Source organism: Pygocentrus nattereri, chromosome 6, assembly GCF_015220715.1.
Source record: "Pygocentrus nattereri isolate fPygNat1 chromosome 6, fPygNat1.pri, whole genome shotgun sequence".
Lineage (NCBI taxonomy): Eukaryota > Metazoa > Chordata > Actinopteri > Characiformes > Serrasalmidae > Pygocentrus > Pygocentrus nattereri.
The window spans coordinates 32,814,884-32,842,809 of NC_051216.1; the positions used below are offsets into that span (position 1 = coordinate 32,814,884).

The following is a 27,926-nucleotide window of genomic DNA, read 5'->3' on the forward strand; positions in this document are numbered from 1 at the left end:
ACACATTTGTGTTTACCTGCATTTCAGAGGAGATAAGATGGTGCGTGTGCTCTTTAGAGGCAGTTTTTAACATACACTCTTAATAATGCTGCGTGTGGAAGCAGATGTCTGTACATAGTGTATGTATGCTCATGCTCACAGTAGGAGGTCGCAGGCCGTGGATACAGTAAGTGAATGAGAGGTTGTTTGCATGTGCATGTGTCTGTGGTTTGCGTGTGAGCGTGTTTGTACTTAATTGTGTGTTCTTGTGTGTCTGAGCACACAGACCTGGGTGTGTTTGTAAGCAGGGCCAGCTCAAGGGCTGACAGTAGACGGCAAGAAGGCAAGAATTTACGTTGGACCACAGGGTGAACCTGACCAAGTCATCTTAGTATTTGTTTACTATCATTGGTTACATATATCTTTTGATGTTTTTACATAGTGTGCAGCAAAGAATGTGAGGACCCAAAAAATTGATAGTGTATATTTGATAACTCATATTTAAATTACTTGTGCCTAAAACACACAGATAAACCGCGAAACCAGACAGTCATTTCTTATTGTAACTACATGCAATAATCAAATACTTAACTTCTTGTTTTTTTATAACACCAAGCACCTAATTGACCTGGCCCATTACTCACTCACACACGTTAATCAGACTGAAGTTTCTACACAAGGGGGAGCTCTTAGGTTAGGGTCAAGTAGGTTTTGTGTGGATCATTGAAAGAGAGAAAACTCATGAACTTACGTTTGCAGTTATGAATCGTAATACTGCAACGTACAAAATAAAAGGTATGTTGCTTGAATACATTAGTGAGACACAGTGTGCCCTATAAAATAGTGTATTTCTTTTTGAAATATACAAAGTGGTAAAGTGGTCTATATATCATTTTGTAGCTCCTCATAAATATTCCCACTCGGTATTCCCTTTTTGTCAATGCAGAGCAATTCTGCAGAGGCCTCTGTGAATGTGGAAGCCCTAGTCCAGGGGTATTCAACTAAAACTTGCAGTGGTTCAGTTCCTTCAAATTTCTAGCTCGTGAAGGCCCAGATAAATGAACCAGCATAAGTGAAAATCGACCAAAGTTTACCTTTAAATACTCAACAATTAAAAATAAGTCCAGCTAACTAAAAAAAAAAACATATAAAATATATTTTGATCAACTCCTCTATTTTGAATATACTTTATAATCTAATGAGCATTTTTCAAAATCTTTATAACATCTTGACACAGTTCTGAACTTGAAACAGAGCCATGTTGTTACTTCATAACTCAGAACAGAAATAATAAGTTAAATTATAAACCTGCAACATTTGATACGTTTATTTATGCCTTGACTTGATATATCACCCTGTAGTCTCTGTCCCAGTGAGCTACTTCTGGCTAAGTCATTTACAAATGCATATTGGATAAACTGGATTGGATAAACTGCACCCCTTTGTGCTATAGAAGTTGCACTGTTCATGTTCATGTACGTCACTGAAATAGCACCTTTTGTACATACAAACACTGATTGGCTTTGCTACCGACTTTTTTTTTTTAAGTGGTAGTTGACAACCTAGGCAATTGCCTGTTCCCCTATTGCTGGTGGTCCTGTTTTTATGTGTGTGTGTGTGTGTGTGTGTGTGTGTACTTATTTCTGTGCTTTTGTGTGTTTGAGTACACATATGTGTGTGTGTATGTGTTTGTTTGGGGGAGGGAGACCCTCTCTGAGGCAGCAAGAGAGGCTATAATGAGACTGAGGCAGGGTGCTTAAAGAATCACTATTAGGGCTTAAGGATGCAGTCACCCCCAAGAGATAGAGGAGTATGTTATTGTACTGATGATAATGCACCTCCCCTTATCCACACTGACCCTTCACTCTCCTCCCAGCTATGGCACACACTCTCCAACACCATATATGGAAACCTTTACTGATGTACAGAAAAATGCTGCATTCATTTTCACAGCTCTTAATAGAACTTGCCACCTATGACTCTTTCCTGTATGAATAGTCACAGAGGTTTAGGCAGAAGGTGCCAGTTACGGCTCTCTCTTTCCTTACATTGAAGGTTATGGCGAAGAGGTCGGCCCCAGTAAAAACAACATCACATATGTATTAGAGAGTTTGTTAAATAAACACAAATAAATATGTATAAGGTGTAAGCAGCATAGTTCATTCAGAGCTCATTGACCTATAATGTGGGCACTGTTTAGATATCACAATTTTCTAAGACCTTTTCAACTCAATCCATTTAAAGCTGCTTTTTTGTGTTCATGAGACAATCGTACAAGAGTGTACAGTACATGTAATACCTGTTGAGGCTTGTTTTCTTTAGTTTTCTGTTTTAACTATTTTTGTGCTGTTTCATAAGTAATTACTTAAAAACATCTTGCGATTGCACAGCTTGAGCATGTAACATTATTTTTGTTTGCAACATCTGTGCTTTGGGCTATGTTTTCTTTGGATGGAAGCAGTACCTTTCTAACAAAAAAGAGTCCCCTGCAGTCTACAGCTGGTCCTGGCATACAGATGGCTTCTAAAAGTTAGCTTTGGCCACCTTTAAATGGATTTAGTTGAAAGCCTGAGACAGCTGTGATATCCAAACAGTGCCTCTAGAGCTGGCGTAGCTTTAAGAACCAGCACTTTCTTCTCAGTTGTCAATCACAGAATGGACCATTGAGGTTGGATAACTAATAGGATGTGCACTAGGAACAGAGATAATTGCGCTCAGTGCAGCTGATCTATGATCGTTTTGTTCGTGTACAATATAAATCTTAGTAAATGTGATGCTTATAATGGTCAGAGGGTATCAGCAAGACTCCTCGGAGGCGATGTTTTACAGTCGCGCCTGTGTGACATTCCTGACAGCGAAGCCTGTCAAATCTGTAGGCTTATGTCAGTGATGTGACTAATTATACAAGGCTGAGTTCATTAAAGAGGGATTAATGACATGTGAATGAATGTGACATTAAGAACCTGCTTCGTTAATCACAGCGACCTGTCACGAGCCCCCCCCCCCCACCAAAAACTCTGTTATATATGAATATGGGTTTAAATGAAGCTTGTCATTGCAGTGCAAAGTAGACTCCACTCTGGAGGGTCACTGTCGTGGCATAGAACAGCACTCCGTTGAGAGAGAGAGAGACAGAGAGAGAGAGAGAGAGAGAGGGGGAGTGGTAGGGTTGCCCTGGCAGTTCATTAGAGTTCTGCTCTGCATTACAGATCAGGCCGGCTGGACTTCGCGCTCACTGTGGGCTTGAGGTCAGTAAATAAGGAGCAGGGGGAGCATGTCAACAGCTACATATTCTTTATTGATTTGGCCTGGATCTTCCCTTTCACTGGCAATTTCACCTATTGTGGTTTTTCCATAGTAATCAGTCCTGTATGGTACATTGTATAGGAGTAAATAGAGGTATAACGATATGTAGAGTTGGCACTGATCCAATAACATTCAGTAGTATATTGTATACAGTAGTATATTGGCTCAATATAAAAACATGCTGCACTGAATATCATAGGGAAAAAAAGGCATGAATATGATCTGATCCAGTTATCTGTCCTGACATACAGTATCACACACTCACCTTCAGTGTAGTAGAGTGTTTGAGCAAGTCTACTTTTAGATGCTCATCTTAAGTTCTTTCAATTAAAAATATCAAGTTTTAAAGCTTAGTAGTGTGTGAGGAAAGTTATTTTATCGTTATCGGCCAACACTTGTTTTAATTTTGGTATCTATATCAGACAGTGGCATTGTCCCATCTCTAAATATACGTGATCGTTAATATAATAAATTGCCACATAGTTTGGTTTTTAAAACACTAAACAACTGCATATGCACTACATGGCCAAAGGTTTTTGAACTTCACATCAATACATAACTGCCTCCACTCTTATGTTCAGTCAGCTGGTGTTGTTGCTAGTCATTTCCACAATAACAGTGACTACAGTTGACTAGGGCAGCTCAAACAGGGCAGTAATTTAATGAATAGACAGGTGGCATCCTAACAAAGCCATGCTGACAGAACCAGCTTTTCAGTATGACCCTCTCTAATGCCAGTGTTTGTCTATGGAGATTGTATGGCTGTATGCTTGATTTTATGCAGCTGTTAGCAAAGGGTGTTGCTGAAATATTCGAACACTGATTTGAAGGAGTGTCCACAAAAATAACAAAATTAGCCCCATTATACAGAGCCTGCAAACTACAACAAGCAGTGTACAGTAACTGCATATCCTGCATAGCAACAAGTACCTTTTGTTAGCTCCCTTATTTTATAAATTATTTGTGGCAATAGTTTGATAAAAAAACAAAAAAAAAAGATTCATAAGTTTTAATGGCCTTTTTTATATTCAAAAACTGTGGCTAGTACTTTTGCTGATGCATTTTCTTCATTGCAGTGTCAGAAAACCTAAAAAGCGTGGTATATATTGTGTTCTGGGAAATGTCTTCAGGTATTTTGATGTTATATTGCCATATTGCCCACCCTTACATGTGAGTGCAGTTGAGGTTTTTGTGTCAGATCTATTTTGGAGCACTGGCCACTGACACCCCTGCACTTTAACAGGGGGGGGGGGGGGGGGGTACTGGCCATGGTGGGGGTCCTCCTTTGCTGCTGCTGGCTGTGTTCCACTATTTTAAGGTTATTGGTTGTATATATAGAATCAAGCCTCACTGAGTGGGTGCGCTGTGTGTTACATGTACTGTGTGGGGGACATTTGTAGTCAGACCGCTTACATGGATTAAGCATTGTAAGTAGTAGGTTTTATGGTTTGTAAGTGTTGTTTGCGTGTGCATGTAGGATGTGATGCAGAGTGATTTTGCAGATATACAGGAGAGTGCAGACAGAGGTCAGACTGCTGTGGCACTGCCAGATTTAGCAGAGGAACCAAGGCTCAGGAAGCTAGACATGTTTATGAGAAATGGATGAACCATGTAAGAAACACCCACATGTACTTTTGCTTTGACTGTGAACATGAACACTGAGCTAAAAAAGAAGTTCCTCTACACCAGCAGACTTTTTGGCCAAATAATGGTGGTGTGTTAGTTTCATGCAGAAGACATGGAATTCAAATGAATCTAACCTGTTAAAATTGATGGGCCCGTACTTCACTTCCTTAATCTTGTATTCACTTAACTGGCATATTGATGGAATCGTACTGCAGAAAATTTAATTTAGCTGTGAGGCTAACATTGCAAACAAATGTTAGAAGTCACTAGTCATCAAAATCCTCTCAGTAAATAGTGAATACATCTGCAAAATGTCACTTAACCTGCTCAAACTACATTCAGGTTTTAGTAAGGCCACGCACATTTGGTTGGTGTGTCACAGCACAACATACTGTGAACTATAAAATACCTAAAGCTTCAGCATGTAGCCAAATATTCCCAACAGCCATGGCCCAATAATTTCTAGTAGTAACTAAATAATTAGACATTAGATTAACAACTAAATAATATTCCTAAGTTTTAGGGGTTCATTGAAAAGTAAATGCTCAGTTAATTAGTTGTCCACACCTCCAAACCTTGGCTGTATTCTGTGTTGTCATTGCTGCATGTATTTGCATACAGTACTGTGCAAAAGTCTTGGGGATCTAAGCTAATTATTTTAAACTATTTATCTTGGCAATTAAGTATGTTTTTGTTTGTAAAAACACCATACTACATCCATTCATCATTTGAATAGATGCAAAAAACATAAAAACAGTAAAAGGTAGCAAGAAATTCTTACTTTCAGAAAAATAGTTATTTTAAAGAACAAAGTACACACACACACACACACACACACACACACACACACACATATATATATATATATATATATATATATATATATATACTGCTCAAAAATATTAAGGGAACACTTAAACAACACAATATAACTCCAAGTAAGTCAAACCTCTGTGAAATCAAACTGTACACTTACGAAGCAACACTGACTGACAATCAGTTTCACATGCTGTTGTGCAAATGGAATAGACACAGGTGGAAATTATTGGCAATTAGTAAGACACACTCAATAAAGGAGTGGTTCTGCAGGTGAGGACCACAGACCACTTCTCAGTACGATGCTTTCTGGCTGATGTTTTGGTCACGTTTGAATGTTGGTGGTGCTTTCACACTTGTGGTAGCATGAGACGGACTCTACAACCCACATAAATGGCTCAGGTAGTGCAGCTCATCCAGGAAGGCACATCAATGCGAGCTGTGGCAAGAAGGTTTGCTGTGTCTGTCAGCGTAGTGTCCAGAGGTTGGAGGTGCTACCAGGAGACAGGCCAGTACACCAGGAGACGTGGAGGAGGCTGTAGGAGGGCAACAACCCAGCAGCAGGACCGCTACCTCCGCCTTTGTGCAAGGAGGAACAGGAGGAACACTGCCAGAGCCCTGCAAAATGACCTCCAGCAGGCCACAAATGTGCATGTGTCTGCACAAACGGTTAGAAACCGACTCCATGAGGATGGTATGAGGGCCCGACGTCCACAGATGGGGGTTGTGCTCACAGCCCAACACCGTGCAGGACGCTTGGCATTTGCCAGAGAACACCAGGATTGGCAAATTCGCCACTGGCGCCCTGTGCTCTTCACAGATGAAAGCAGGTTCACACTGAGCACATGTGACAGACGTGACAGAGTCTGGAGACGCCGTGGAGAGCGATCTGCTGCCTGCAACATCCTTCAGCATGACCGGTTTGGCAGTGGGTTAGTAATGGTGTGAGGTGGCATTTCTTTGGAGGGCCGCACAGCCCTCCATGTGCTCGTCAGAGGTAGCCTGACTGCCATTAGGTACCGAGATGAGATCCTCAGACCCCTTGTGAGACCATATGCTGGTGCGGTTGGCCCTGGGTTCCTCCTAATGCAGGACAATGGTAGACCTCATGTGGCTGGAGTGTGTCAGCAGTTCCTGCAAGAAGAAGGCATTGAAGCTATGGACTGGCCCGCCCGTTCCCAAAACCTTTATCCGATTGAGCACATCTGGGACATCATATCTCACTCCATCCACCAACGCCACGTTGTGCCAGACTATCCAGGAGTTGGCGGATGCTTTAGTCCAGGTCTGGGAGGAGATCCCTCAGGAGACCATCCGCCACCTCATCAGGAGCATGCCCAGGCGTTGTAGGGAGGTCATACAGGCACGTGGAGGCCACACACAACACTGAGCCTCATTTTGACTTGTTTTAAGGACATTACATCAAAGTTGGATCAGCCTGTAGTGTGTTTTTCCACTTTAATTTTGTGTGTGACTCCAAATCCAGGCCTCCATTAGTTAATACATTTGATTTCCATTGATGATTTTTGTGTGATTTTGTTGTCAGCACTTTCAATTTTGTACAGAACAAAGTATTCAATAAGAATTTCATTCATTCAGATCTAGGATGTGTTATTTGAGTGTTCCCTTTATTTTTTTGAGCAGTGTATATAAAATCTTCTGAGCCGCTTATCCTTCTGGGTTGTGGGGGGAGCTGGAATCTATCCCAGCAGTCATTGGGTGGAAGGTAGGATACAGGTCACCAGTCCATTGCAGGGACCACAAGCACTCCTGATTTAATTTAATGCAGTTAATAATCTAGATACTGGATGTAAACTATGAAATAATACTAGGCTTCCACGAGGAGAGATTTGGAAATATGTAAAATCACTACCTATTAATGTTGTTTGTATTTTCTCATATATTAGTTTGTTTTCTGAATACATAAACACTTACAGCTCAGAGAAATAACTTTTAATTATCATTTTATCAAGTGCCTAAAACTTCTCCTTAGTTCTTTATGCTTTGTCTGTCACCTAAACCCAAATTTTGGTGGCTTGTGTGTGTTGTGTGGACTCTGTTCTCTGTCCTCTTCCTTACACAACCCTGACCTTTCTACCTTTCTGGGTTTACTAATGTATAAAACTTGCCAAATTCTTTACCTTGTAACATTATGTAATCTGTTGAAGGCTTGGCAATAATATATGGAACTACTGTGGAAAATGCCTGTTACATAAAATTTACCAGCTTATTAGCTGGTTAAACGCCTTAGCGATTAGTATTATTATGCTTGTTAATGTCCCAGGATGATTGCAGTTATGTCTAAACATAATCAGTGTGCACTTTCATGGGAATTTTAACCTTCGCGAAGCTCACATTGGCATCTTGATGAGTTAGCCAGTACCTTTCCCTAGAACAGGAGTGATTAACAACTACACTTTGCTAGGACCCAACCTCAGTCCAGGCTGTAAGTCTGTATCCAGCAGGCCAGGCCATCTCAACCCTACAGGATTACTGACACAGGATCTCCCCATGCAGAAATAGCCCAAGCCCAAGGGCAGTCTACTGGACTTCAGGCACTTCCGTCGACCCTGTGGAGAATCAGCCTAATGTTTACTCCAGTATCAGCATTCTATTAATGGGCTCCCGCTTCCTATCAGGTGTTTGGGGCCTACCAGGGGATGCTGGGAAAAATGATGGGCCACAGGGCCTTTTATAAGCTGCCATATTGGTGTCTCTGTTTTTTTGCTTTTGGATAAAGGGACCTGCTGGGGGGATATGAGCTTTAAAGCTTTGTTCACGTTGTTCACTTTCTGTGTTAACTGTGGAGGGTAAAAATAGCTTGCACATTTGTAGACTAAACTGAAATGAATCTCACCAGCTTCCAGCATAATCCTGAGAGATTGCTACTTTTGTGTTTTTACAGTTCATCTGGTCATGTCGGCCCCTGATTCCCTAGTTCATCTCTCAGTGGGGGCAAATTTGTCATAGTTACTGGAATAATGGAAGCAACAAGATGAGTATACAATTGCTTGTAAGGCTGTGTAAATGAAAGACACTGTTTTGTGACTGATGATTTTAGCCAGTAGAGAATGACTTAGGGGGTCCCTGAGGTAAAGCCCTGAGGTAAAGCCCAGCGATCAGAATACACACACACACACATACAAACGGAACTCTCAGTGGTACTGAGGCAGCATATCCCTCTTGAGTCCAATTCAAAAATGTCCCAAAAGCATCCAAAGTCTTAGGGCTGACTCGCCTGCCAAGGAAAATGCGCCTTATGAAATGGAAAGTCTGAAGTCATTCACGGTGTGCCAGAAAAGATTAACAGACGAAAAAGTGTTCACCAGAGTACATGGAGGGCTGGGGTTAGGCTTTGCAATGTCAGTGGACAGAGCATGTGTGGAAAATGAATTACACAAGGGCCACGGAAGTTCATTTTCAATTTAGTTTCAGTAAGAGTAGAAGCTAATACTGCTGCTAAGCTTTTACACAGTCACTCCACTCTCACTCCTCTAGTGATATGATCTTTTGGCATGTGCCATTTGAATGGACAGTGCTGAAGTGATCTCTGAAAGAGGGAAGTGGAAAGCTTGCTGCCATTGATGTGGGCGGTGCTGGCAGCAGTGAAAAACTCTTTAAAAATTAACAAACAGTTTTAGTGTGCAGATTGCCATGCAGAGAACTGACTATTCCCTTTTCTTCTTTAAAAGTGTGACAAGTTCCTGTACAAAGGGCAAGGCCGAAGTAGAAGGAACTATGGCTCCTTTTGGTTCTCTGCTGGGGTTGTTGTTGGGCTGACTCATCATACTGGGGGTGTTCGGAGGGGCTCAGAAGAGGGAAGTGGGTTTTTGAGCTGAGCTTTCTCTCAGACACAGTGCAGGCCAGAGGAAGCCCTCTCCTCCTGTTCCATGTGAACTCTTGCCTGTGCATATGATTTTTGGCTTTAATGCTGACAAGATCGCTATCTGAAAAATCCCCAGGAAGCTTCAAGAGGCCCATTGCAATAATTCCACAGACAAGACAAGGACTAAAGGCTCCAAACCCCTCAATGATGAATAATATGGACACTTATAAATCTCGAAGAACAATTCTTTCTTCTGCTTTCAGTGGAGCGCTAGTAGCTTATTGCTGTTGTCTTGCATGTGATGTTGTTGTTATGTTGTTATGTAAAATGCTTCTTTTTGCTCTGACTGAGGCTGTGTGGCTCTGCTGGCACATTTCAGCTCTGTGCAAGTCTTGCTCTTGGCTGGATTCCATTGCTCCTCCCCATAAACACACACTGTCTCTCTCTCTCTCTCTCACACACACACACACACACACACACACACACACACACCCCTTTACACTCTTCTGTATTTCCCCCTCGGCCTGTGGCAGCAGGACCAGCCTCTGTGCCACAGATGCCCACAGTTGCTCAGGGCGCTCAACATGGGAACAAAGCTTTGGCGGAATGGAGGAAGCCCGTCTGTTAGGGCTCTGCTCCGCCACTGCAAAACTCCAACTCGCAGATAAGAAAACGCCTCCATTTTTTTCAGGATGCATATATCATCCTCCTGTTCCATTCTGTCTACTTCCTGTGTTCCCAATCCTTTTTTTCCCTCATTTTTTGTGAACCTGCAGGTAAAACCAGCTCTGACTAATGTACATGCGATTGCTAGAAGACCACTCTCCCACCCCATATCCAAATCCAGGAGAATGGGCAGACACGGCTTGATGTGTTTCACTGATTCCAAATTGACACTCTACAAATAGGCAGTTTACTCCCTAGACTGTGCACCCATTCTCACGTCATTCATATCAGCGCCATGCAGGGGTTTAGGAGGCGGGACCCGATTAAGCCTTGCAAGAATGTGAAAAAAAGAAGGCAAAAAAAAGTTGCACAATGCAGTGTGTGCCAAGCTGCGGAGGGCTGAATGCTCAGTGCTCTTTAAATCTTTGTGTGGCGGGGTCAGCGTGGGGTCTTAAAGATCTGGCTTTTCTGTCCATGCCTGTCACCTCGTATTGATCTGCTCGTCAGTCGCTGAGACCCAGTACCCCCCTCATTGGTGGCAGTTGCCTCCATTAGCACCCATATGCATGGCAGCACTAGAGCTGTGAGTGGTCCAGAGAAATGTCAGCTAAGTGATGTAGCTGAGTCTGAGTCAAGATCAAGACCTGGACAAATCGAGGAAGAGTTGAAACCAAGACTTTGTAGCTGAGTCTGAGTCAAGACCAAGACCAGATTAAGATTTTTATATAAGAATATTATTAGAAAATATAATTAATAAATGTTGAAGGTGAGATATAACAGATATGGTAAGGCACACAATATTTAACTTCATTCTTCTCAATGTTAACTTGGATTTATCAAAATAATATGTTAATTGATTGGACATTGAATGAGGACAGAAGATATCTGTTTTTCCCCTGTTACCCAGTCTGAGTGCATGTTTCATTTTAGAGTTCTAGAGAAAATATTTTTGAATGTGTTGAGATTCAATAATTCAGTTCGGCAGGTGAGGAGATCTTTCTCTTGGCTGATCTCAAGAACAAATTCTTGACCCTCTTTACCTCCAGACAGAAACAAATCCGAGACCATTCATTTGCAGTCTTGAGGCCGGACTTGAGTACTACAACATTAGTGCCAGCCGACTCCCTTTTCCCTCCCTTGACTCTCTCTTCCTCCCCCTTGGCCAGACTCAAATCCCAGGCGAGCCCCCTCTGAGCCACCCCGTTTCCAGTTGAATTGCCCTCATTCTTCTCAGGAACCTCCAGGGGGCCGGCTCCAGCAGTGCATGGCAATGAGACGCCTGAACACTCGCCTCCGCTCCCTCTCGACTCACGCTCACACCTGGGATCACCATTTCATTCCACAGCCCCGGTGAAATGGAAAGGTGATCTTAATCTCCACTCCCTGCCTAACGCACACACATACACATGCACAGGCTGACCCAGTGTGTAGGTTTTCTAGAGTATGCCAGAATACAAAGAGTCTCCTTAGGGCTACAATTGAAAAACCTTCTTTCCATTTTTTATTATAGTCTCTCTCAAACTGGTCTTAATAACTGTTATTTTAGTTGCTCTCTGTGGCCAAATCTGAATGATGACAGCTGGTCAGTGCAAATGGCAGACACTGACTGTGGGTGGCAAAAAAATAAAATAATTATAGCATCAAACATGATTTATGCTTAATTCATTACTGCTTGTTCTCTGTATTAATTATGTGTAGATTTTGCATGTTTTTCTAAGTGCATTATCCATTTTTGCACATAATACCTTTGTCTAAAGTTGTCTAAAACTTGAACTTTTGACACATTAATAGGGATGCCACGTTTATGTCTGAACATTGCTTTTTTATATCTATAATTTTGGGAGTTATATGTTGGCTGATGGTGATGCTGTATTGTTCTCCATCCATGTCTCTTGAAAAAGTATTAAACAGTTGAAGCTCAGTTATGTGCTCCACTCAGTTATGTTAATAATGTGTTTAAACACAGTTGTTTGTGAAGCAGCTGAAAGCCTGCTCACCTTATTGATTTCTCATTGCCAATGTCTTGTGGGACCAGTGTGAGGTTAGCTAGAGGTTGCTTCATTCATCTGATGTCCTCTCTGATCATCATCATTATAGTGGCATATTGTGTGAAAGGATGATAGAGCTAGGTTTTGATTTCAGATGCACAAAATGGCGGTCGGGCAGGCAGTAAGGTCTCTGGTCATCAGTGTAGCCCATGTGTCGATCCAGAGGGACAGGAATCCCTTGAGCTCCAACTTGGGTTACCATGGCAACATTATCTTGGTCCACCACTACCTTAAGCCATTGCACATCCTGATCACAATATGTGTCCAATACTGCCAGATTACCTGGGGAGTGTGCTCTGTGGGTATCAGGAGACTAAGACTGGATTTCAGAGCAAATCACATTTTTTTCCTCCACAAGACCCTTTAATTAACTTATCAGGGCTTTGCACAGTTCCTGCTAGATTTAGCCAGAGTAGAACACTGTTAGTTCTGCTGGTTTAGCCAGGTTTGTTTGGCATAGCATCTGCAGGTGACCAACTGACCCCAACTGCCTGTTTTTTTTTTCTTTAGTACATAATTCCATAGTGCAAAGCTGGCAACATGAATAGCCTTTTGGCAGGACCCATTAATTGACTACCATATGAAGTTGTGCTAACTGCTTTAGTAGATCTGGCTCCAAGTCAGGGCCAACCTGGTTCCTGGAGACACATTCTTCCAACTCTACTTTAAAATGTCATCTCTAATGTTTGCATACTTTTTGTCTCATTGACTAGAAGCATCAGATATTCTTAGAATAAGGTTAAAAATAAATTCTTTAGCAATTTGGTTGGTTAAGAATGAAGCAACAACTGGCTTAATTGACGGATGAGCTGGTCTGGTACATGAGGGTTAAATTTCTAGCTTTAACCACACAACCATGAAAAGGTCCAGCCTACTGAGCCAGGTTGTTGGAGCATGTTCACAGTGGCCTATGCCAGGAGTGAAGCGTAATGGAGATGTTTAGAGCATATCTGCTTTGCTTGCATTCCTTCTGCTGCTGCTAAAATAATAAAACAGCGGGTTACCTCAGGACACCTCTCACTGAGGCAAAGTTGCATTGTTGCAATGGGCCCCACCACAAGGGTCCTGCTTCTAAATGATACAGCTGCCCACCTAGTGGGAAGCACACTCTACATGCTGTTGTGACTGTGTAACAGATGCTGTTGAGGTTTGCTCATGTCAAAGGAAGCACAGATACAGTTGCCAATTAGATTGTATTATACTGTTTTCTCACTTGCTACAAGACATAACCCACAGCATGCTGTTTGGGTTAGATTTTGGCCCTACCCTACAGCAAGCATATCTTAAATCATTAAAGCCACACATATTAGAACATCACCCAATATTTCAGGATCTCTTACAGTGCTAATTTGAGTCAAGCTTACTCCACGCAAAGATAAATTGTCCTGAAAAATCTGAAATATTAATACAGTATATGCATTTTACGGTGTCTCCTCCTGATGTGGATGTGCTTTCTGTGCCGTTATACGTCTTCAAACATGGCAAAATTGAGCAGACAGAGAGGAAGAGACGGCCACAGCGGGACCGCTAAAGCATTTCATCTTCCCGTTGCGGCCATGCACTGAGAATGATATTAGCCCATAATCAGATTCTACCAGTTCATTAAACTTGTCTCAGCGCTCATCCCTGGTTATGGCGGCCACGTTTTTTCATGTGAGAGCCTAGTACAGTAGGGCTGGGTCCAGAGGGGAGTGCTAAGAAGAAGCTTTTGCAGCCTTTGTTGCAACATAATACCGCCTAAAGGCAGTTCTCATAGAGAAGCGGTTTCTATAAGAAAGCCTTGCCTTGTGTGGATATCTAGAGAGAAAGAAATGTCATGGGCTTCCTCTACCCTCTGGTAGCAAAGCAAGGTTTGACTTGTGTATGTATGTGCGTTGCCTCTGTGCTTCCTTATAGCCACGCAGCAGGTCACCTGGGTGATGCAGAGCTTTTTGTCTTATCTACGAGCAGAGGAAATGGTTCAGGGTGCATTATGCAAGGCGTACTGCTGGAATGCTAACGTGTGTGTGAATCGCTGCCAAGTTCTGGTGCATTTTGAGGTTAAACATATATCACAGTTCATGGAAATTACAGAGCATTTTATCATGTGTGTATTGTTTTCATTTTACCAGTGGTGCATCTTTTCATGTACTATCCAGATTTCTCTATAAGCCCTGAAAATCACAGGCTTATAGCACACTAAGACTTATTATTCACAGACTTAACTGGCTGAGCTACTCTTAGATTATAGAAGCCTGTAATAAAACTTTGGGCCCACAGGTGGGCCCTGACCATTTAAGGAGTTTTATTTATCTCACAGTTTGTGTAAGTTCATAAGTAAATAAAGTAAAGCTCTTTGCATTTGGTTTAGGCTAATTTGTCAGCTAGCACCATTTGATCAGAGATTGCAAGTGGTTAACAAGGAACAAAGTGAAATCTGGCAGCGAAGAAAGTTTTTCACAAAACATTTAAACCAAAGTGATGGGGACTTGGACTTGAGTCACATTCGAGTCATATGTTGAATGACTCATAACTTAACTCACACATAAGACTTATGAAGTTTCACCCAAAGAAAAAAAGGAATAAAATGAAGAATGCCAACCTTAAATGCTGTAAATGAATGAAACATTTCATTTCTAACCTGTGTGTGACTGCTTGTGCCATGCAGTGCCGTTCTAGCTTTTAGCAGTGTCAGGCTTCAAATGAGTCTTTCATTAAAGAAAAACCTTCAGTCTGATGGACAGAATGAATACACTAAATGTAATGCTTGACCAAAAGAGGGAAATCAATTGGAAATGGTTGGCTAGCATGTAACTTGTATAGCAGCATGCTATCTCATGCACTAGCTAATTTGATTAGATGTCAGCTCTTCTGTCGGAAGTTTAAGTAAATTACAGCTCACATTCTTTTAACACTTCACACAACTTCAACTAGAATAGCTACTATGCTAGCTAGCTAGTACACTTGTATACACACTGTCAACCATGTCTAGTTGTTTTGCATTTTTCCTTTCTTGCATTTTGTAAAATGCAGTGCCTGCAGCTTATAACTAAACTAAATTTAATTAAAATCAAATTCTCTATTAAAGACTTGATTCGGACTTAAAACCCAGAGACTTAAGACTTGTACAAAGTGACTTGTAAATGTCTATTGGTAGGTGAAAATCAAGTGATCTCATAGATAACTGGTTAACTTTTTCATTTGGTTCCAGTTAAACATTTTCAGACCACACCATACGTCTTATTGTTGCTCGCACAGGCTCAAGAAGAAGGCCCAGCTATATGTTTAGGTCTCAAATGAAAAAATCATTATACTGATGAAGATATGATGATAATAGTAGATCATTCACTTAAAACCTCATAAGACACTCCCTTCAAGTGTTTTAGAGTTCTTCTTGAATACTCTTTCAGCACGCTTGCAATCATCAGATTCATCCCCTTGGGGAATGGGGATTGAAGCACAATGGGCGTTAATAAATGTCCTTCTGTACATTGCATGCAATTCCACCAGTGAGATCCAAATTCCCAGCATGTACATAGTGTAGCTTTTAATAGCCCTTATAGCACTGCGTTCTATAGCAGAAGAACGTTTTATTATTTGTGCCATTTTATTTTATTCCAACAGTAGAGAGGCTGCTGGAGCATGAGCAATAAAATACAGCCAGAAAGAACCTAAATTAAAAATATACATAAAACTGTAAAACTAGATCACAATTAACTGGTTAACTCTGATTTCAATGTGTTTTTTTCAACATTTCTTAAAAAATGCTGTATATTTTCTGTTTTAATTCTCTATATGATTTCTAATTTCTATAAATCATTTCTAATAGCACTGTACTATCTTGTTTACATGAGCCTGCAGTGCTAGCACAGATGTTTTTGTTTACTCTAGACTGTAAAGCTGAAGTGTTTATTAATTACATTCCGTCGTGACATCACCAGCTGCTTCATTGTAGTCTGTGCTATTGTTGAGTGAGAACAGCAGTGCGGAAAAGGTGAGAAGATCACACACGGACGCTTAGTCATGGTGAACGCGGCCTACGCAGACGATCCCCTCTCACCTTTCTCCCGTCTTACTTCTCTCTCTCTCTCTTTCTCTCTCTCGCTCTGTCCCCACAGACTCCATCAATAACAGGATGTTAATGCTTGACGGAATGCCTGCAGTCCGAGTCAAAGCAGAGCCGCTGGAATCTGAAAGAGGGGTAAGAGAGAAACACTTGTTGTTATCATATTAAAACCTTTTCTTTTTAGTGCCATTTGAAAACTTCAGCACATGAACATGTCATGACAGTATAAATTGTCCAAAGTTACTTGGAATAAAATCTTGTTACATTAGTGTACAATAAAGTTAAGATTGTTGTTTCTCTTGTGATGTTACCACTTTGGAGATGTGAAGTTTTGTTATCATGTAGATGAGTTTTTTGGTTATTGCTGTTTTCCACCTCTGCAACCTACCTCCACACCTCACTCTTCCTCTCCTTCCATCCTGAACACCCCTTAAACCCCTTAACCTCCAACATTGCTTTCCACGCTGTGATACCCTTAATTACTCCCAGGCATTGAGAGAGGGGGTGAGGGGTGTGTGTCTGTGTGTGTGTGTGTGGGGGGGGGCTGTCCCTGATGGAGCGCAGGGCTTGGGGAGAGAGACACAGCTGGAGCAGGAATGCTCCCAGGGCTTCCAGTCAGGGCCACTGTAGCCAGGCCCACCATTTTGGCAAGACACAAGCACAGATGCACAGAGATACTCCTGCTGGAATCTAGCTCTCTGTCTGTTTTTCTCTCTATTTCTTAGTTTCATCAAGGATCCACACCACGATCACTATTTCCTCCTTCCTCCATAACAAAGATCATGTGATCACAGTGTCATTTCTTTTCTTGGTCTCGTCACACTTTATATTTTCATAGTCTTCTATTGCTTTTCTACAAATGCTTAAATTGTTAAATTCTCTGATGAAACTTGTACATTGTCAGTAGTGATAGGCTTAGGTCAAGGTTGGCCTGTAGACAGTCACTTTTAACCAAGTTACTATGGTAACAGTCTCCAGTGATAGTTAAAACTTGTTTACCGCCTGTTTAAAAAATACGTTGTTCACTTATTTGTTGGAGGATGTGATATCCTATTTTAATACCACATTTATTTTACCTAGCATAGATAAGGTTGTTTTAGAAACATGGTTGTGCTGGTTAAATGTTCTTGCTCTAGCAGACAGACATCCCAGTTCAAAAAGCCTCGTACTATATCTTACGGTGTACATTTGAGGACATCCTCATACCACAGCATCAGGTTTCAGGAAAAATGACAGTGTCCTGGGAAAACATGGTCAAATCAGGTACAAAATCATGGCTTGGCTATCGTTCATCAGGAGGAACAGGCTTTCTCAAACAGGCTCAGGCAAAATGGCTTTAGAAAAGAAGGCATCAGGCTAAGACCGCAAAAAACTCTGATGGAAAGGTTTGTGTGATATTTGCTATTTTGTTCTTTCTTTTTAGAATGATTACAGTTTTGTGGCCAAATCAAAGAAAATACAACCACAACTTTCAATGAACTGAGCTTATGTTCTTTGCTTTGACAATCCTTGCTCCTTTATCTGCCCATGAAAAAGGAGCAAGGATTGCCCCCCCCCCCCACCCCCCCCCACCCCCGCCCCCGGCCTGTGTTCCCGGCACAGACCTAGCTTAGGTTTAGGATTAGGACAAGAATTAGGGCTAGGGTCAGATTCTGAGCTGTGGATAAGGTTTGACTACACCATCAGTCAGATGGCAAGCAACTTTTCAGAGGTACTCAAACATCTAAAACACTCGTTAGAACATCAGCGTGAATGGGCGCAGCTAAATTGTTGTATAAGTGGACCTACAGTGAGGAAAATAAGTATTTGAACACCCTGCGACTTTGCAAGTTCTCCCACTTAGAAGTCATGGAGAGGTCTGAAATTTTCATGTTAGGTGCAGGTCCACTGTGAGAGACATAATCTAAAAAAAATCCGGAAATCACAATGTATGATTTTTTAATAATTTATTTGTGTGTTACTGCTGCAAATAAATATGTGAACACCTGTCAATCAGCAAAAATTCTGGCCCTGTTAGTCTGCCTCTGAAAAGTCCACCTCCACTCCACTTATTATTCTAAATTAGAAGCACCTGTTTGAGGTCGTTAACTGCATAAAGACACCTGTCCACCCCACACAATCAGTAAGACTCCAACTACTAACATGGCCAGAGCTGTCCAAAGACATCAGAGACAAAATTGTAGACCTCCACAAGGTTGGAAAGGGCTACGGGGCAATTGCCAAGCACCTTGGTGAAAAAAGATCAACTGTTAGAGCAATTATTAGAAAATGGAAGAAGCTAAACATGTCAATCTCCCTCGGACTGGGGCTCCATGCAAGATCTCACCTCGTGGTGTATCAATGATCCTAAGAAAGGTGAGGAATCAGCCCAGAACTACACAGGAGGAGCTGGTCAATGACCTGAAGAGAGCTGGCACCACTGTTTCCAAGGTTACTGTGGGTAATACACTAAGACGTCATAGTTTAAAGTCAGACATGGCACGGAAGGTTCCCCTGCTTAAATCAGCACACGTCCAGGCCCGTCTTAAGTTTGCCCATGACCATTTGGATGATCCAGAGGAGTCATGGGAGAAAGTTCTGTGGTCAGATGAGACCAAAATAGAACTTTTTGTTCTTAATTCCACTCGCCATGTTTGGAGGACGAAGAATGATGAGTGGCCTAGCCAGTCTCCAGACCTAAACCCTATAGAAAATCTTTGGAGGGAGCTCAAACTCCATGTTTCTCAGCGACAGCCCAGAAACCTGGCTGATCTGGAGAAGATCTGTGTGGAGGAATGGGCCAAAATCCCTGCTGCAGTGTGTGCAAACCTGGTGAAAAACTACAGGAAATATTTGACCTCTGTAATTGCAAACAAAGGCTACTGTACCAAATATTAACATTGATTTGATTTTCACAAGTGTTCAAATACTTATTTGCAGCAGTAACACACAAATAAATTATTAAAAAATCATACATTGTAATTTCTGGATTTTTTTTTTTAGATTATGTCTCTCACAGTGGACATGCAAGATGAAAATCTCAGACCCCTCCATGATTTCTAAGTGGGAGAACTTGCAAAGTCGCAGGGTGTTCAAATACTTATTTTCTTCACTGTATGTAAAGGCGATGTCAAAAAAAAAAATCTACCTAATCAACCTAAGCAATGGAAACTTCATTTCAGTGTCATTTTATTTAATAAAATAGTAAACTTCTAACCAGCAAGATGTTCCCCTCATTGGAGTTCATAGATAAAAGTGATGCAAGTATCAGGATGAAAAAATAATAGATTTATCTAGAACCCATATATGAGAGGCTTATTAAACAATAAAAACACAGTATGCGTTTGCTGTACTGTATGTTTTTTGCTCCTTTCACTCACACATGGACTTTGACGCTCAAAATAGTTCAAATACTGGGCTTCCTTCTCTAACATCAGACTTCCTTTTCTTCATTGCCTTTTACTCATACAGATCTCTGATCTCTTCAACATAGATCAGTGTAGCTGTTAGGCAGTGGGCTGAAAGAGGCAATGCTATAGTTGCACTTATCAAACACCTTTAGAATGAAACTCAGCTAGACAGTTCAACGTGCAGTTGTCACTGGATAACAGCATTTAAAACTGGACTCTCTAGCTGGAAACCAGACCCCTTAGTAGACACAATCACAGAAGTACATCTTTATATGTAAATTTTTCTCTAGGTTTAACAAAGTAAATAAATCTGCTTGACGTACTAAACTAGCTAGCTAGCTATTGCTAATAAGCTAGGCTTTATAAACCATAGGAGTGGTACAGGTAGATAACAAGTCGGCAGTGTTTTACGTAATCACAGGTAGTCTGCTTAGTTTACCTCACTTTTATACATCTATAACAGTCTTGAACATGTGGAGCTGGCTCAGTTTGCCACAGTAAAGGAACATGAAAGGTGCTAATTATTTTGAGACTACATTTCCCAGGGGCCTTGTGTGTGCAGGGAATGTGAAGACATGGCCGGAAAATATGAATTTAAACGAAGATCCTCCCTGTTTAAGCTGTAGTTGATTAGCAGTTGAATTGAAGCAATAAAAGTGACACCCCTACCACTCCAACCGTTGTGCCCACTTATGATATTTAATTTGCATAAATGAACAGTATAGTTTGCATGCTATAAAAAGGTCTTTTACTGGCCAAGTGAACAAGTAACAGTTGTCCCTAATATTTCTCAACAAGGACACTCATATGAAAAGCATTCATAACTCCTCCATGTTTCCTTGAGTAGTAACTTATGCTGATAAAATAATATGACGCAATCATCTAGCAGACAGAGAGGAAGTAGTTTAATTCACATGCAGACAATGGGCTCGACTTTGTTGCTAGCGGGGCATACTGTATTAGCATCAACACACAATTTTTCCCTTCATCTTGTTTGATACATGTTTTTATCCATGTGAGCAGTTATGCTGTGAAATGTGCTTCCTACGAAACCTCAGATGCTTATAATATGGCCTTCATTTATGTGGCTTCTTGCCAAGGCCCGGCTGGAAATGGTTAGCCCCAGCAAAAGCCTTCACCCGAACAGGTTAGCGAAAACAAACTCCAGCTCAGCCACCATCCCCAAATAAAGCGAAAGGCACTGGAACAGAGAGCGAAGTTGGTAGAGCTGAGGAGGCGTGAAAGTGAAAGAAGGGCGGGCAGCTGAGGTTTAGAAACATGCCGCTTTCTGCTGAGATGACATTCAAACAAGGGCAGGAAATGCGACATGTATGTTGTTTTGGCACTCCCACATACTCTTTGATTCAGACTGTTGTTAGTTTTGGCTGAATTTGAAAGTAGGTCATATGAGGTTTTCTAGGATGAGATTTCCTACATAATCACTTTATTCACTTTAGCTATGCATTGCTTCTGTGCTTTCACTGTGGTTTTATTGCATGGGGGCATGTAATCATGATCTTTAATCGCAGGGATGTATTGCAATCTAATGCTGTGTGAAATTGTCTATGATGGTATACTGATGGTATACTAAAAAAAAACAAACAATATTTATTTTTAGTTTTAAATAACTTTAGTGTATATAATTTGCTGGACGCTTCAGATGCTTTTAAGTAAATGTGACTCAAAATCTGCCATTAAGAATTGTCCCTGCCAAAACACATATGTGAAAAGTAAACTTTTTGTTTAAATAAAAAATATTTTGATTTTATATGTGTACAGCTGTTCAGAGCTGTGCTTCCTAGTCTAGTTTGTACTGGCTAGAGGTTTTGCTCAAAGTTGTGCTCAAAATGAGCTAAAACTGTTACTACCGAAACAATCACTACCAAAACATTTGGTAAAGTTTTGGATGTGTTATTGTTTTAAATGTTACAAAATGTAATGTTGAATTATTATTATTATTTTAATAAAATAAACATAATAAAGGTATAGGGGTCTCTTACAGCAAGCAGATTTTCGTCTGAAGTCCAATCAGTTAAAAGTCTGTGTAACGAGGAGCAAGGAGGCATATGCTAAGATAAGTGACTTTAATTGAGGGCAAATCCAGGGTCAAGGTCATGACAGTCCAGGTTCATAAAGCCAATACGGATCGAATTAAGGACAGACATGTCAAAATACACTCACGAAACACAAACCCAAATACTTCCAACAGAACATACAAACATACAATCAAACATATCAAACAAAGACCAGCAAACACAAGGGGCAGACACAGGGCTTAAATATGAACAAGGATAATGAGGGACAAGTGGAAAACAGGTGGGAACAATCAGGGTCGGAGTCACTAAACAAGGGGGGTGGACTAAAAACCAAAACAAAGAAAACACGTGGACTAGACCAAAACAACATGAACACAGGAACAGGAAGGGGCCAATCGTGACAGTCTGAAATGTTTTTTTCAGCTCTAACCTTGAGCCAATTCGGAAGAATGATCCATGCATGGAAAATTTAGGGATGTTAACTTTTGTTTTAATTGAAAGCTGGACAGCATTTAATGTACTGATTTGACCATTGAGCAAGTACACTTAATTGAAACTGCACTGTAGCTGAATGAGCCAGAGCGGAAGATAATCTTAGCCTCTTCTCTGGAGACTTCAAAAGCCTCAGGTTAAACTGCCTGAGGAGAATCAACACCACACTCCTCAGCGGATGAAGGAAATACCAAAGAGTACATCAGATGTAATTCAGTTGTACTAAAAGAAGAGTTCAGTATAACAGTGTGCACCAGGCTTCTCCATCTTTAGAAAAGTTTTACCTAATCAAGCTGCACTTGTCAAACAAGACTGGGTCTCATTCACCAGCCTTTCTTAAGAACAAACTTTTAAACCCACTAAAGCAGTTTTTACAAAGATTCTGATATTTTCAAGTGTTTTCTTATTTGGGATTTGTTCTTAGGTAAGAACAGAATCTACACACGCACAAAGGTATGAACAATTCTGTTGTTTAAAAACATCATAAATCTGACACAGACTTTCTCAAAAACAAATTTAAGAAAAAAACTTGTGAATGAGGCCCAGTGTCTTTGACCAGAGAGGTTGCCTCTGTGCAATAAATAAGAGAATCATTTTTGGCCTAGTTGAGGTCCCTCTCTTTTTCTCTCTCTATCTCTGGGAAGTTACAAACAAGTCTTTCAATTAGGCAGTGAGGTTGTGATGCAGATTTGAAAGTAGGGCCTGGTTCTTTTCCCTTAACAAAATGCTCATTAGCTGGTTGCTAATTGCAAATAGATTGTGGCTTTTTGGCTTGGATATTAGCCTCTGTGTGTCACTGCACAGTGTAACGATTGCCTACATGTATTGTACTACTGCGCATGCGCGAGGGAGTTGTAGCCCCTCCGTGCAAGATGGTGAGCTGCTGTAGCACAGCCGCCGGTCTGCTGTAACTATCTTCTGAGTTATCTGGACAGTGATGGTGAGATAAGTGGGTGACATACCATTAAATACGTCTTCTACCCCGCATGGAGTGTATCCCTGTCTGTGTGCCTCCAAAGAAGCCAGGAATCCTTGCCATCTCTTCTACCACTTGAAACGTTTTCAAAAGAAAAGAACAGGCAATATCAATGTGGATTAAGCTTGATTTAAAGTTAAGTGAAAGTCCAAGATGTGTTGAGAGAGTATCAAAATACAGTTTCTCCAATAATAGGCAATAATACAATAAATACCAGTTGGCAGAACATCTGCGGAGTGAAGAATCACGCTTCTCTATCTGGCAGTCTGATGGACGAGTCTTGGTTTGGCAAATGTGAGGAGAACATTACCTGCCTGACTGCATTGTGCCAACAAGTTTGGTGGAGGAGGAATAATGCTATGGGGCGGGTTTTCAAGGGTTGGCCTAGGCCCCTTAGTTCCAGTAAAGGAAATCTCAATGTTTCAGCATTACTAGACTTCTTAGACAGTCATATGCTTCCAACTTTGTTTGAACGCTTTGGGAAATACACTTTTCTGTTCCTGCATGACTGTGCTCCAGTGCACAAAGCAAAGGCATGGTTGGATGAGTTTGGTGTTGAAGAACTTAACTGGATCACACAGAGCCCTGGCCTCAACCCCATCAAACACCTTTGGGATGAACAAGCGAGTCAGGCTCTCTCGTCCAACGTCAATGTCTGATCTAACAATTGCTCTTCTGGATGAATGGGTAAAAATTCCCACAGACACACTCCAAAATCTTGTAGAAAGCTTCCCAGAAGAGTGGAAGCTGTTATTATATGAGTGCGGAAGGTAAAGTGCAACAGATGGCTGAGGTAGCAGTCATGCAACATATTACAACATACTGCAACTACTCTTATCAAGTGAGAGGTCTAATCATGTTTCAGAGGAAACCTCACATAGTTTTAAGAGTTTTTCTCAAAGTGGCTAATTTATTTAAGTTTGACATATTATATAAATATTATTAGCATTTTAAAAAGTAAAGTTCACTCTCCATGTATAGAAACAAAACTGCAAAAAGATTAATTCATGTGATTAATTAATTGTTTAATTAGTACATTACATTGCATTTCTACAATGTCACAAAAACCAACACATTTACACATATCCCCCTATTCAGCCAACAGCAGTTTAGCTCCACCCACTTATGTTGAAGTTATAAGTAGCATTTTTGCCTGGACTGCGGACAGAGATTCTTTGCATAAATCAGTATTAAAAGCACATTAACCAAATAGCCTGTTTAATTGTAGGGCATGTAAAAATGAATTATGGGTATTCTTGGTGTGTAAAACCATACAAATATTGTAAGTGGACCTCAGGGAAAATGATCCCACCAAACAAAAATTGAAAAAAAGTGAATTAAAGATAATACTAATTTGCTTGTTTACTCTTAATTATTTTGTCTTAAACAAGTTGATGCTCCAAAGTTATGCTACTTCACCAGCTAGCATCAAGCCTGAATGTTTAAATTAGCCTGCCTATTTAAGATTTTAGATATGCGTTATGATAAATTCAAGTATCTGTGTAGTTAAATGGAAGCTAATTGATGAGATTTGGTGTTGACAAATTGAATGTTTTTGTGAGTCTTGGGTGTGAATTGTGTCAGTATCAATATGAGAAGTGTAGTATGGATTTTACGGGCCCAAGTGTGATTTTGTCCCTGCTCCAGTAGTGGTGCCTCTTGCTGCCATTTGTTTTGTCGTCGTTCAAAGTAACCACGTTATACAACGTGATGCATTCTTAAAGAGATTATCATTGTTTTATTGGCAGGATTGCCAGCACTGTGGTGACATTCATCTATGAGAGGGCGCTCAAGAACGATGAAGCTTGGGGTACCAAACCCCCCCCCCCCCCCCAAAAGCTCTATTCCCAGGTGTTAAGCTAGGCCTCACTGAAACGAATCTCGAAAAAATTGTCATATACAACATATTTGGTACACATGCCAACCAAGAGGGCACTTGTACAGTCAACAGGACAGGAGGTCAACCAGCTTCTGGAGTCTGTCTGTGCATGTGCCTGCCTTAAAGAACAACAAAACAAATAAAAATTAAATAAATATATATTTACATGCTGTCATATTAAAACTATATTATTATTTTACACGATTAAAAAACAGCTGTCTTTTAGATTGTGTGAACATTTCAGGATGAGTTCAATCCAAAATCAAATTAAATATTTCTTAAAATCTCTTACATTAAAGTTTTCTGTAGGGTTTTGTGAGGTTTTGTCAGGGCAGCTAAGCTTTGAGTATCAGAGTATTCAGACCTCTGTCCTTTGTCACCATATTCAAGTGTGAAAAATGGTTTTGAAATCTATACAAAAGCATGCACACTGCCTACATGTGAAAGATAGGCCTGGTGAAAAATTCAGTTTGGCCTCTGTTGTACTGAAAAGGCCTAAACTGCTACTGAGGGATTGTTAGAGGTATTGTCTAACTCATCAGTGTGAAGAGGTGGTCTTTGTTCTGAGAATAGTGCAGGCTTTTCCCCCTTTCTAATCAACTAAGTATTGTAATCCTGACCTAGAGGTCAAAGGTCTTGACCTGTGACAATGCCCCCAACTCCTAACTGAATAACCTGTGTGTTTGTAAATCACGTCACAGGCGTTAGATGCCCCAGCAGTAGTCTTTTGGCCTCAGAAGCAGTTTCATTGTGCTGCATGCTGCTGATTCACAGGCCTGTTAGATTTTCTATAGGCCTGAAATCGCTCCATAATGCAAAAACAATGCAACAGCGAGATCCTCCTCCAGCATGTTGTTCCTAGCTGCAGTGGCAATTTGAGAACTTTTCCCCCGTGCATTTAATGAGCTAGTCTGTCATGATTATCTGACAGTCTAAGGGTGATCATCTCCTGCATTGCTCCACTGCGCTTTGGTCAGAGGCTGCAGAGACCTGCACTGCACAGCATTCAAGAGTTTACTGTTGACCGACTGGTTTGCCCTCCACATTGTTGTCCTTTGTGGTTCAAATTTCCAGCCCTTTTAAGATTTCTTAGAGCAGATCATTGGGAACTACTTCAGAAATGCTGAGGGTTTTGTAAACAAGGTTAAGTATTTTTTGTCTTGTGTGAGGTGGTCAACAAATATCCCACACAAATACGTGTTTTGAACATTTGCATGAAGATAACATCTAGTGATAGCCAGGCTGCCTGAGCAAGTGTTTTTGGTTTTGGAGTGAAGATGGTGGCAGTTATTGGGAGTGTGCGTGAGTGTCTGAGAGAAAGTTTAAGCTTGGGGGAGCTGGGGGGACGTGCTGACTGAGCCACCAGCGCACAGCTCCTCTGAGGCACGTGACAGTGCCAGAGCAGGTCAGGAAATTGGGCCCATATGATGTTTTTGCAGCAGCGGAGAGCAGATTTAGTGGAGATATGAGTGGAGCCATGAGGGATGAGTCGCAGTGAGAATGAGGAGAAGCAGGACAGACATAAAACTGCTGCCCAATGCCACCCTTGCCAGCTCTGTGATATTATAACTATGGCTGGCCCAAATAATTGGAATACTTGTGTATTCATTCATTATGTTGATTTTCGTTTCAGTGATTCAAATGACAATTACTTAACGATGGAAATGATATCCAGGTAATCTTACCTGGCTAAAGGCTGAACATAACCACACCCCCCACACACACTCTCACAGTGTCATCCCTTTTCTTTGAAATATAACAGTTAAATACGCATTTGTTTGCTGTTGAGCAACATTCAGATGAAGAACCTGAAGACATTTCTTAAGACTATATGGTTAAGACTATACTGTGCACAGCGGAAGTCGTATGTCTTCCAGCTTCTAACCCTATTGCTGTTGCTGGCATAAGCATTGAAAGCAATGGTTTGGGGGTGTATTAGTGCCCATGGCATGGATAACTTGCACATTTGTGAAGGCACATTAACACTTGTCATACAGACAAGATGCATTAAAGTATGTAGCTTAGCAGAGACATCAGAGAAGTGGGGGCGCTGACAGGACTTCTTAGATTTCAGGATTGTTTACCTGCAACTGCTAAAAATAGTTTAAAAAAAAAAAACTAAACGTGAATATAATTTGAGCCTAGTAACGCCCTATGAGTGCTTATTTTAGGATGTAGTTTTTGTTTTATTTCATATATTTCATATAATACTTACCTATTTTCAAAATCTGCAGTGCCATGCACTGTTTAAGGTAATGCATGTTCATTACTGCAGACCAAATTGCTTTCATTGCATTGTTGGATGCTTTGGGGGGTGTATTGCCAAAACACCAGGAGCTTTAGATTGAGTTAGAGGTAAAGATTATGCAGAGTTGCAGATTTTGTTTGGAACACCAAAGCATCCTCAGGTTGTTTTTAACTAAAGGTAACACTCTCCCATGTTTTGAATAAATTTGTTGTCTTTTCAGCCATTATATATCCTGCTCTGTGTATGTTCAAGTATTGAATCTCAGCATGCAGCTTGACTGTGGCTGTGATGCAGTTGGTTACTGTGCAACATATCAACAATGTGATAGTGCACAACACATTTTAATTAAGTACTTTTAGAATAAGAATAAGCTAATAAATCAGGGCATACAGCAGCAGTGTGGCATGTCAGTTCTATTTGTATATTGAATGTCTCACCTCATTATGGTACGTTATGACATGCTCTGTTTGATGTACGTTATACTGTAAAAATTGGTACATTAACGTGCATCATGTCGCAGTGTATTATGCATACATGCCTAAAATTTTTACATCCCCATTGAAAAACACATTTGCAGGTGTCTTGAATTTTATT

At 40.9% G+C, this 27,926-nt stretch overlaps 1 protein-coding gene across 4 annotated transcripts in view; it reads left to right on the forward strand.

Annotated features, from left to right (window-relative positions):
- klf12b (Kruppel-like factor 12b) overlaps nucleotides 1–27,926 on the forward strand; it is a 67,645-nt gene that overhangs the window by 6,149 nt on the left and 33,570 nt on the right. For 3 of the 4 annotated variants that reach the window (XM_017695188.2, XM_037539316.1, XM_017695187.2), the window contains exon 2: nucleotides 16,365–16,447. In XM_017695188.2, coding sequence (XP_017550677.1) covers nucleotides 16,382–16,447 — 66 coding nt within the window. In that variant the 5' untranslated portion in view covers nucleotides 16,365–16,381. Of the gene's footprint in view, nucleotides 1–10,919; nucleotides 11,583–16,364; nucleotides 16,448–27,926 lie in introns of those variants that run through there. The other variant, XM_037539315.1, reaches the window with a different exon arrangement.